The 12,751-nt window shown below is 34.4% G+C and overlaps 1 protein-coding gene across 4 annotated transcripts in view; it reads left to right on the top strand.

Annotated features, from left to right (window-relative positions):
* IP3K2 (Inositol 1,4,5-triphosphate kinase 2) overlaps positions 1 to 12,751 on the top strand; it is a 243,161-nt gene that overhangs the window by 229,192 nt on the left and 1,218 nt on the right. For all 4 annotated transcript variants that reach the window (XM_074089935.1, XM_074089937.1, XM_074089939.1 and 1 more), the window contains 4 exons: positions 7,953 to 8,132; positions 10,545 to 10,617; positions 11,124 to 11,251; positions 12,494 to 12,745. In XM_074089935.1, coding sequence (XP_073946036.1) covers positions 7,953 to 8,132; positions 10,545 to 10,617; positions 11,124 to 11,251; positions 12,494 to 12,745 — 633 coding nt within the window. The remainder of the gene's footprint in view (positions 1 to 7,952; positions 8,133 to 10,544; positions 10,618 to 11,123; positions 11,252 to 12,493; positions 12,746 to 12,751) is intronic.

Genomic DNA, 12,751 nt, shown 5'->3' on the forward strand with positions numbered 1-12,751 from the left:
TAAGGCGTAATCTCGGGAAGTTACCGTTTCCTAACAGAGAGCTGCGCTACATAATTATAGAACTTTTTGTTTCACTTCATGATTTCACGCGACGCAGACGAAGCTGCGGGGGGCTAAAGTTTAATCAAAATAAGTCAAAAATAATTTTTTTTTGGTCAACTACCTATTAACTATCAAATGACATTGTTACGATGTTTTTCTCGCAAAAAAAATACGCCAAATATAGGTTCGTGCGTATTTGTTTATTGACGTGACATGAAATTAATTTGTTTTTTGCTAAGCGTGACTTTATATTAGGTATGTAAAGTGGACAGGTTGAATTAATATTAAAACGTGCTTGAGTGTAATAAAAAGTATTTTTCACTTCTCATGCTCGTAAAGTTCGTGATTACCCTGGATCTAGGCGACATAAAATTACTTTTTATGCTCTAGTGCTTAAACTAAAATCTTCATCTAAGACCAAGATCAGGTGTCAACAGCCACAAATAAAAAGTTTCTACATATATTGTTTTATCCTTTTTTTGTTATATAAAAATAATAATCGATTTAAATCAATAAAAATAAATCAAAAAAACTAAAAATATAATTTATACTAATGCATGAAAAATAAAAGGTACATAAAGTAAGTTAGCAAATTGTTTCCAATCGATTGTACAATCTACTAATTCTTCAGTCTTAATTATTTTTATTCGGGGTCCCTTAATGTTCTCAGTCTTCTTGTACTGGAATTATGTTTCCTTATTCCAAGTGAAAAATGAGTTTATATAAAAAGTAGTATACATAATGGATTTTTCCCGACTGCACGCCACCATCTCATATAAAGCACCTCACATAAATAATCATGTAAATAAAGGCAAGGACTTAGTGTGTTTGGCCCTTGAGAGGACTCAACTAAAAAAAAAAAAAACCTGGAAATCCGTAGACTTGCTTGCCGTGGGTCTGGGCTACATAATTGTCTATCTAACATCCAATGGATATCTACTGATTTCTTTGTAGCTCGGCCATTGCTGTAGAGATAGCGATCTCGTACGTCATAATTGGTAAACCGACAAGGGCACAATGCTCCGGTTCTCACAATAAACATTAATTTGATGCTAGATAAAGGTTAATGACTGCTATTAGTATTCTTTATTTATGCTCGTTGTTTGATTACTATACGATGATTTTAATAATAATTGTGGTTAACTCTTAATCTGGCAGTCTTGACAAAATTAAAGGCTTGTTTTTTGTTTTTTTTTTATACATAGAATTTTTAGGACTCCAAAATTACGACGAGGCTTGAATCACGAACTTTTTTTATTTTTGACAATTTAAGGGTTAAATATGAAGAAAATCAAATTTAACTTTTCTTTTTTCTTTGTACCTACTTGAAAAAGAGATACCGACTTAAATTCTACATTCATACGAGTACTTTCAGACTGTCAAATACTTTTGTCTGCTAAGAAATTATGTAACTGTAATTGAGTTGTATCATTTTACTTTTAAGATAATGTAAACGCCATTAAAGTAATTTAGAGAGAACACCGTCACTTTTTAGGGTTCCGTAGCCAAATGGCAAAAAACGGAACCCTTATGGACTCGCCATGTCTGTCTGTCTGTCTGTCCGTCCGTATGTCACATCACAGCCACTTTTTTCCGAAACTATAGATAGGTCTTCAAAAATGATATTGAGGTTACTAATATCATTTTTATCTAAACTGAATAGTTTGCGCGAGAGACACTTCCAAAGTGGTAAAACGTGTGCCCCCCTATAACTTCTAAAATAAGAGAATGATAAAACTAAAAAAAAAAAATAAGATATATGTGATGCAAACTTCCACCAAAAATTGGTTTGAACGAGATCTAGTTAGTAGTTTTTGTTTAATACGCCATAAATCGTAAACCGCAATTTACCTTTCATTCAATCAACTCAAATATAAAACTAAAAAAATGTGTATGGAAACCTCGGTGCGCGAGTCCGATTTGCACTTGCCCGGTTTTTATACTACCACCTTTTTCGGAAAAACCATCGTTACCAAGAAGAATGCGCCGCAATAAACTTGAAAGAAAGTAATTTACTAAAAAATATATTATAATTTTTTAACTGTTAAAAATTAGCAAGACAAACTAGGTAAATTGGAAATACATGGGTTAGGTACATATTTTAATACTAAGATGCAGGGGGACCTTAAGATATGAAATTCAAATAAATTACGTATATTTGCATTCAGCGGAAGACGGAAATTTTGCTCCTAGGAAATTGCGATTCTAGGAAATTACCAAAACCATACTTTCACCGTCAAAAAAAAGTATATTCTTTCAAAGTCAGAATTATAAGCATTCTGAAATAATATCTGCCGGACATACGAAAATATTTTGCTTCGCTTGCGCATCGCGCTCGGTCGGTCTAAAACCCTAATCCTTCTAAGGGTGTTCAGTCAAACAAGCCAAAACACCTGCTTTAATATGCCAGGTTAATTTTATATTAATTACACAAATTCATAAAGGAAACAGATTCCAACAATCCTTTCAATCCTCCCCTACGTTTAACAACAACACTACAAAAATCACACCCTTATGTTATCAGTCAATGAAATCGGTGCATTCTGTAAACAATAATTGCACGTCTATATATAGAGCGCCAGCGCAGGTAGCCGTGTTACGTAGGGTTACTGGCCTTTATATAGGGTGGTGACGTAAGTGGGGTAACACAGATATCGGTTTTAGTTATCTGGTTGCATTTTTTTGTTGTAACAGTTAATAAATTTTTACTTTTATGCACTTTTGATAACGTTTAAATTTGAAAGCTTCTACCAACTTTAGATGGGTTAGTTTTACTTGAACATGTGATAAAGAGCAACATTAGAACGAGATTCAGATTAAGCTAACCTAAAATTTAGTGCCATTGTGGCCTAGTGGTTAGGCTAGGCCTATGGCCTCTCAAGCAGAGAATCGTAAGGTTAATATCTGAGTTTTTCGAAATTCATGTGGGAAATACGAACATTTTATTAGGTACCTACTTAGATAACAAAACGAAAACATAAAAGAGAAAAAAACAACTATTTACAGCAGTATACAAATACAAATTAAAAACTGTGGGAAATTATATAAGCAATTTACCAGCTTTACATTTTTTGAACTAAACGAAATAGGGTGAGTCCGAACGAATGTAATTTTTTTGTGTTGCGAGTCGTGTATGTTCGGTAGCTGAATTTCTGCTGTATTCGATTTATGAAAAAGTCCAGTTTGTGTCACACGGCGATGCAAAATAATTTTTACACAAATAGTAACTTTACGTGACCGAAAATACGCGACTCACAACAAAAAAAACTACGTTCGTTTGGACACCCTTAGTAAAATCCGTAGATACGCAGTAGGATTCTGGCATATACCTAACTGTAACTAGACTAACGTACTTCTCAAGTTCAAAATCTACTATTTAGTACAATGCACGAACATTTTAGTACATCGCGATTAAGAATGACGCACGAAATCTACGCTAGCGTAGTTCTGAAAACTAAAGCTGCCAATTAAACTGGTTTAGGAGGAAATTTCACGAAAAAACGTAAACATGCCCTGAAAAAACACTGTAATTACTTTATTACTAATAAAAGGGACGGTACAAGTGTGGGCTGAAATGACACTGGTAGTAACATTGTACACAACGAGGATGACAGGCTTATTTTTGTATTTCTACAAGGAGACTAGGAAGGAATCATCTGTAAAATATGCTGAAACGCCCTACCGTAAACAATTTACACAAACAACACACACAAGCATCACGCCTGTATTCTCAAATGGGGTAGGCAGAGCACACGAAACGTTACCGCTTCGGAGCCACTTTAGCAACAATTTAATTTGAAAAAAAAAAAACAGTTTTTTTTCTTTATATACTTATTATCCTTTACCTATCTACGGCTTCGCACGCGCAAATCATTAGGTCTAGTTGAAATGAAATTCTGGGATTCCGCAAAAATTGCCGTGTGATTTCCCAAAAAATATTTATAGTGGAGTTCGTTAATGTTGTATAAAAGTAGCTCATGTGTTATTCCAGACGGCCAGCTATCTACATACATAATTTCATCCAAATTCGTACAGCCGTTTTAGTGCGACCGATTAACAAGCGTACGAACGCACGCCCGCACAAACTTTCACATTTTTAGGTAGGATTATGGCTCCAAAATACAGCTTTGTGACAGATTGATAGACGATCGGTTAGATAATGGAACCATAGTAATATAGTTATATATATTTATCTAAATTTCGGAATTTGTCGTACCTAAAGAGTTAATAAATACTACTAATGGATACAGAAGTCTAGTATTTCTCTTTATTTTAATGTCTTTTTTACATACCTACGGCCGAATAAATGATTATAGACGTAAACAAATTAAATCACTAAAAAAACCTGCGTAGAATCTGATGTGCGCATCGACTTTTTAATAAATATAAGTAGGTACCTACATACACAAATGGATTTTTTTTTGTAAATCCATGTTACGGAAAGAACCCCAAAAGATAGAGCGGAAAACATAGTCATTATATTAAAAAAGAGAAAACACGGTATCAAGTTTTAAAATAAATGTACTTTAATACGAGTAGGTACGTAGTATAAAACATACGAACAGTCTTTGAACCATATTAATGTTAACGTCCATACCTATTCTACCCACTTATAAGATTAAAAACGTGCACTTTAGTTACATAAAACATGGTTAATATTACCATAACTTGTCGTGTCAAGTAAAATTTTATACGATGATCCAAGCGAATACATCGAATAACAAATCGATTGGCCAATCTAACCTGCGTACATGGAAATGTCAAAACGGGATATATCATTCATAAGTCATGAATTCATACGACAAGTGGCAAAAAAAGTGTTAACGATGGCGCCAGACAAGGTTGTAGTGATGTTCACGGTGATATTTTTTTTGTTTTGCTAAATATCACGAAAACTTATTATTTAAGCCCTAATCGTCAAGGATTTTGTTTTGACTTATTAAACGAGATATAAAAACAGGGCTAGTTGCGAACATCTTTAGCTTATTTTGCTATACGAGTACATACATACACCAGAAATATTAATGTCGCTGCGGACTCGTCCGTTTAGTTTGTTTTCCTGAAGAATAAAATGAGAAAAAAAACGAATGTTTTGGGTCGAGTTCCAAACGACCTGCTATAAATGTGTATTTTCCCCTGTTTTCATGTTTATGGAGATTGCAAAAAACATAGGACGATAAGGGTCATTTTCGCAAAAAAAGTGTACGTTTTCTTTTTTTTCAATTTTAGAAAAAACATGGTTTTTCCTACTCAGAATCAAGAGCACAATCGATTCCGATAGTTAAAGAAATATCACAAACAGTGTACCAAACGTCAATTTTGTGACATTTTTTTTACATTCGGTATGGGCTTCACAAAATTAAGTCATAAAATTTGTACGAAAAAATTAAATATAATTTTGAAAAAAGGTTTACTTTTTTTTAAAAACGTTCTTAAGTAATATATTAATAGTAAAGTACGTAAATTCCGACAAATATCGGTACATAATTTTAACAATAGACAATAATCAGAAGCAATTCGGAGCTCATAAGATTAACGGTGCGTCATAGAAAGTACAAACAAGCTTAGAATGGGAAGAAATAACGATTGTAAAAATCAAAAAACCTGACACGCAAGAAACGTGTGATTATGTCAATTGTATGACTCCCATAAATTCATTAAAATTGTGAAATATTTATTACAAATAATTATTGTTGCATGATGTACCTACTATATTAATGTTACACATAAATCGTCATTTTAATACTTAGAACGCCTCCCTGGAATCCACCAATAAGGTTGACGTTCATTGACGTCATCTGCGGTCACCAACTGAGTCAGTTTGATTCTTTATATTGGCAATACTACTGCACTAGCGTTCAGTTGTTACTTGCTCTGTGTGAAGTAGAGTTGTATTTTTCTTTTTTGTGAAAATTAAGTGAAAGTGAAACATGTATGTGGCCAGCATTTGTGTGAACATTGAGGATTTCATGGATGTTGTGTACTGCGCTTATATACAGAATTTTAATGCGAAGGTGTGTTTTTGTGTTTAATAAGTTCTACATTTAGATTATTGACGACAGATTTGTTATTAGTTGAAAATTTGGTCAAGTTGTTTACAGTTTTCATTGGTTAGTTGAGTTAGTAGTTTCTATGGAATGTCTTATATAAGTTTCACTCGGTTTCTGCATCACGTGATAGTTGTTTTTTTTCTTTACAGTATGTAAAGACACATTGTTATTTTTCAGGTATTTTTTTTAGTTTTTTTTAGTTGATGTTAGTACTTAATTTGCGTTCATCCCAATCTACTTAATGTAATTTAGTACTTACCTAAGCTCTTGGTAATTTCGACCTTAAAGTAAATGAGCAACAAATAATTAGTACGTAACTAAACTCATCATAATTAGTGAGATATTAATTATTCCTCAATTGCCTGTTGACTGATAAATAAGTTATTTAACATATATTACTATTGTTATTTTACTTGCCCTAATAACTAATGAATGGGTAATTAGTGACATAATTATTAAAATACTTTTTCCGCATCATAGTAGGTACCCAGTTCACAGCACAAGTTAGGCGTAAATAATATGCATATATATACCTACGTTATATGACTATGTTAACTGTATCTCCATCGTTGTTTTTTAAGGGAAGTGCTGTAATAGTTTACCATTGCACTTGCTATACACATTATGCAGCTTAATACAGATTGTTACTTATACAGCTATATATTTCCGTACTTTAATTTCTGTAATTTTATGCATTCACTATTATGCAACTTTTGCTATAATTACTACGTTATATTGCAAAAGACTTATGCTTTTTGCAGAATCTTAATCATTAAGACGTGGCATTCGACATTATTGATTTTGTGCCAAGTTTCTTGCGGCGCATTCTTCTTGGCAATGATGGTCTTTCCGAAAGCGCTGGTAGTTTAAAAAATTACGTGTAAAAGTGCCCATTGCGGCCTATTTACTGAATAAAATTTGAATTTGAATTTGAATATTTCTAAACTGTCGTGACAGTTGTCCATAATTAAAATGAGTTTTTGGTTCCGGTGCTGTGCCAATGCCACTTTCTAATCCCCTTTTTACGCTTGGAAAACTTATTATAATCACACGTATTATACTACTACTTCGTGTTCTGGGCAACAGACTCTCCCACTATGAGCATCCATACTCAAATTTCTATAAGTTCTATAAGCCATTGTAGAACGCCGCTAGGCAACCACCGCAATCCATAGAAGCCTTCGCTATGAGGCTCCTCAGGTCATCTTAGAACTAAATGAGAGACCTCAGGCGAAGGTTAGGCGTACAATAAATATAGTGATCTACAGATATTTCTCACATATCTCTTGTGGTATTTACTTATCATGTAGTATTTCTAGCTTATATTGACGAATGTGAGTTTCTATGAAGTAAAAAATGTAAGATTAAACAATCAGTATGGATCATAGACGACAGGATGGCCAAGTGGTTAGAGAACCTGACTACGAAGCTTGAGGTCCCGGGTTCGATTCCCGGCCGGGGCAGATATTTGTATGAATAATACGAGTACGAATGTTTCTTCTCGGGTCTTGGATGTTTAATATGTATTTAAGTTTATATTTATCTATATAAGTATGTTTGTCCGTTGCCTAGTAGGTATCCATAGTACAAGCTTTGCTTAGTTTGGGACTAGGTCAAATGGGGGTCAAGGTGTCCTATGATATTTATTTCATAATTTTGGTTCAATTGACAAAAGAAGAAACACGTGTCAAATATTTTCTAATAATCTAACTGTTGGACTAATTAGATTTTTAGGATTCTAGCCTATTATATAATGGAGACTAAGGTCTATTTTCAATTCCCATTTACGACCCTAACACCCACACTTTTTCCAGACAGTTTTCTACAATCACCCGTTAATATTTTTTTCGCTTTTTCCAGCAATCCGAGAGATGGCGTAAGCTCCGCAACATAGTACAGTGGACGCCGTTCTTCCAAACATACAAGAAGCAGCGGTACCCTTGGGTTCAGCTCGCGGGTCACCAAGGCAATTTCAAAGCGGGACCAGACCAGGGTACCATACTGAAGAAGCTCTGTCCACAGGAAGAGAGGTGTTTCCAGGTAAGAATCGCTTTATCAATAAAAATTTAGAATAAGGGTTTATTGACAGACGAAATACCGCTAGATAGCGTTAGTATTGAAAGGTCCGCTTGACGTTACAGTCTTGCTTGCGACTGGTTCATTTAACTTATTTTATGGGTGTTTATGGAAGGCGGTGATTGCTTCCCATCAAATGGCCTACCTGCTTGTTTGCTCCCTATCATAACAAACAAACGTGACGCAAATGTCAAAGTTGTCAAAAGTCCTCATGATACTAGCGCCAAGTAGGTTGTTACAGGAACCCTACTTAAATGGTGGTAAAACTTAAGTTAAGGTTAAAGAACTTTAGTCGTGATACAATAAGGTCACAGTTCCAATGGCCGACAAGATTTGCTCTTACTCCTCAGCGATCATCGAGTCGAGTCGAGTAATCGTACGCGAACATTGAGCGCTACATCGCTGCTCGCCCACTCTTCTATCGCTCTATAGCGTACAAGTGTAAGGAATAGTCGTGATACGTGAATGATTTGAATATTCATAAGTGATTGCACATTATCACCTCGATAGGTAAATTATCTTGAACATTTTTTTACTAATCGGAATATTAAAAGAAATCTGTTTTATAATCTCTTTTAATGATCATACAAGGATATCATCGTTAGTAAAATAATTGTTTCTGCTCTTTCCTCAACATTTTTAAAGCTTTATAATTCTAATTTATATAGCCGTAGATGATTCCAACCAGTAGTTAAAGCGTCAGAGTATTTCCCATTTTGCGATCTCGGTTATTACTATATCTTACCTTTCCGGTTGCATGCGGTGGCATGGCTTGCCCTACTCTACTCTTGTGATTCACTAACATCGTCATTACTTTTAAATCTTCATCCACATTTGTACGACTTTCATGTTTGAGAGCATTAACACCTTAATCAGCAAGAGGAAGATTTGGAGATTACTCGGTAAACCACTTGACTAAGCGTGAATGGGGTTTCTAATAACTACTCAGTACCTATCTCTTTGTCTCGACCGTTGTATTGTTGCCGTTAATTTCCACATTACACCATATATGTTCTCTTTGCAATTACTACTAGGAACTATGACAAACGGGTCTAGTGACACAATTTGCGTCATGGGGTACCTTCTTTTCAATGTTTCTCACTGACTCAATGCAAAAAACGATCAGGTTCATGTTGATCTGTACGTAGTTGACTATGGCGATGGATATTGGTACCAGCGTAGGAGCGTATGCCTCAGCAAGTTTCTGCAAGGCGTGACGTGACGCTACACATATTAGCTAATATCTCTCTCGTTTTAAACGGTATTAGGTACAGATTTTTCTAGGCTACAAACAAGAGTAGGTATGTAAAGTTATCAGGTAAATTCAAAGGCGATTCTAAAAAAACAATAGTTTGTTTCTGCTGACGGAATCTTATTTAGAACCCATTGCCTTTGATGAAGGTATAATTCATCAAAGCCCATTGCAGTCAAAGTTCCATAGTTTTTAAAAGGTCATAAATACTAATTCAACACAAGTTTAAACTTTGAACAAATATAAATATAGGTAGAGTCATTTACGATGACGCGTGCCGTGGTTCTTATTACAATGCCATTAATGGCTAATTTTGACAAAATCACGCGTCTTCGTGGATGGCACTAGGTACTACACATGTTATCTCAATGTGAAACGTATTTGATACTTTTATAAACTGGCTCATTCAGTATCCTAAAATAAAGGTATAATAGAAATACTGTTTCTTTTTCTAAATAGATAAGAATCATTGACAAAATCATTTAAGTTTTAAAATAACGTTACCAGTTCGGCGATTGACGTCAATAGTGATAAAAGGTTGAACATCATGCGTCATTTTTTAATTACAAAACTATTTCGATATTGAATAAGAGTTCATTGACCGATATTTTTTGCTCAGTGCAGACTGGTCATATTTAGCAAGAAGCTCTTTCCTGTCATTAAATAAGTAATAAAATTGAAGTGATTAGAATAACACGTAATTTGGCAACTCCACTCTGATTAGATAGTGCTTTCCACTCGTTAACACAAACGAGTATTACCCCGCGAACCCTTAATTTCCGCGTTAATATGATCTTTGTTGGCGATTTGTTTCGTAAACGCTATTTCGTTAACTTCCATTACAGTGACTAACTAAATATTAACAACTAAAATATTTAATAAGATTTTTATAAAGTATAAGACAGAATATAATAAAATTTTGATTGTTCAAATCTTTTGATTTTTTGGTCTTTTGGCCAAAGACTGGCCGGACATATCGTCAGAACGGGAGTTGCGGAGGTCAAGAGGGAAGGCCTTTGCCCAGCAGTGAGCCACTAAATAGGCTAAATAAAAATAACCCTTTGGAAATTAGTTTTGTACGTCATATAAGTGACTTTATTAATGGACTATTATTTGTTTTACAGTTACTGATGAAAGACATTCTACGGCCGTTTGTTCCTGAATACAAGGGACAAGTTACATGTGACGACGGAGAACGTATCCTTTTCAACAAAATATAATGCTACTAAGTGTTAAATGTTTTGAAACCGATGTTGTTGGTGATAAGTGTCGGAAGAGCGCTCACGAGGACACTAAAATGCAGCTCTAATCCTCAGTGTCTTCAAAACAATTTTGTTTGAAGCTTTTGATGATAATTTTATTAAAAATTTATATTTTGAAATTAACAGAGTAAACGTTTGATATTAGAAACGAAACATTATTGAAAATAAGCTATGTTTTAAACAACTGAATCGGAAAGTTTTAGCTAAAAATGAATGGAACAATAAAATTGGTTTCTCTGATATAGCTCTATCAAACAGGCTAAGACTCAATGAACATCCACTTCTCATCGTATCAGTTGATGATGATGACGATATGATTCAGTTATTCTATATTATTTAAGTGAATTATGAGATAGAAAAGAAAGAATGGTCCCACCATCATTGAATGTTAGGGAAGTACCACAATCACGTTTAAATAATGCCTTAACCACCATCTATCAGTATACCTTCAACTTCAAGACCTGCTAAGTGATTTTGACTGCCCGTGCGTCATGGACTGCAAGATTGGAGTTAGAACGTACCTTGAAGAAGAACTCGCGAAGGCTAAAGAGAAGACTAAGTTAAGAAAAGTAAGTTTTTAACTACATGTTTTTTAATTTTAAGAAGAAAGAATAAAAAATCATTACCTTTTTCTCGCGGGATCGCGGTGGATGCGGAAAGCACAAGACCGGTCTGAGTGGAGAGCCTTGGGGGAGGCCTATGTCCAGCAGTGGACGTCTTTCGACTGACTCGTGATAATGATGATGACTCTTCCTTTTGGCTTTGCCGTAGTCGAGTAAAAAAGGAAATAATATGTATGAGCATTTGAACCGGCATCTAATGGCTTTTAAAGCCTATGTTATTTAATTACTTATTCAGAAAACCTTGATTCATTTTAATCATTTGTGTTAATTATTTAACCTATACCTGTTTCTAACAAAGTGATTGCTTTTATTTAATGTCATGATAATCCGGTTAATTAAGTTTTAATTAACTCTCATGGAAATATTATATCTATATTTTCATTGAGATAACATTAGTCGAAGAAACTTGTTTTCTTATATTATCGTTCATAATTTCTTTATTTGGCCTCAATAGTAAATAATTGAGTTGATAGTTTGTAATGACGTCCGTTTTAATTGTTAATTTATATAAATAGCGTCTTTATCTAATGTTTATAAATAATAACGCACATAAAAGTCAAGAACGAGTTATGTTCGGACTTCGGGTAAGATGGCTCAAGCAACATCAAATAAATAATAATTATACAGTTTCATTGTCTGTATTTTTATAATAGTTCAATAGATTAAGTAATCACGGCTCTCGTCAATTAAAGTTCACGGTCACTAGGTTGGTAAATCACTATTAAATGATTATTTTCTGTTACTAAGCGGTTAAACGCTGTCCTCAAAGACATTTACTGAGTGAACTTTTACTCTAATGTGTTTTCTTTAGATCTTTTTTATTAATAAATCTTTTATTACCAAGATGAGGTCCTTACCGTATAAAATAATTATATATTGTAAATGGTAAAGTATGTAAAGATGTTTGTTAATGAACTAAAAACAATCATTCTGCTCACCCGCGACCTTACGATAGCTACGTCTACGCAATAATGTTTGTTACTCAATCATGGAATAATATCTGAAACCATTTGAATTAAATTGATGAAGACAGTTTTAGTCTCGTGGAATGACATATGATAGTTTTATGCGAGAAAATTTAGTAGTTACCGAATAATTTGCAGACAAAGCCGTATATGGCTCGAAATCCACATTCATGTATCTCTAACCTTTATACTATTTTAACCTTCAATTATCTTCTCTCTTCAGGACATGTACGAAAAGATGATTCAAATAGATCCAAAGGCCCCGTCAGATGAAGAGCACAGAAGCAAAGGCGTGACCAAGCCCCGATACATGATATGGCGAGAGACCATCAGCTCCACATCGACCCTGGGGTTCAGGGTTGATGGAGTGAAGAAGGCTGATGGTACCAGCTCCAAAGACTTTAAGACTACGAAGACAAGGGACCAAATTGTGGAGGCCTTTAAGGACTTCACTAACAGCTTTCCTAATGCTCCTGTAAGT

The sequence above is a fragment of the Choristoneura fumiferana genome, chromosome 7, assembly GCF_025370935.1.
Source record: "Choristoneura fumiferana chromosome 7, NRCan_CFum_1, whole genome shotgun sequence".
Classification (NCBI taxonomy): Eukaryota; Metazoa; Arthropoda; class Insecta; order Lepidoptera; family Tortricidae; genus Choristoneura; species Choristoneura fumiferana.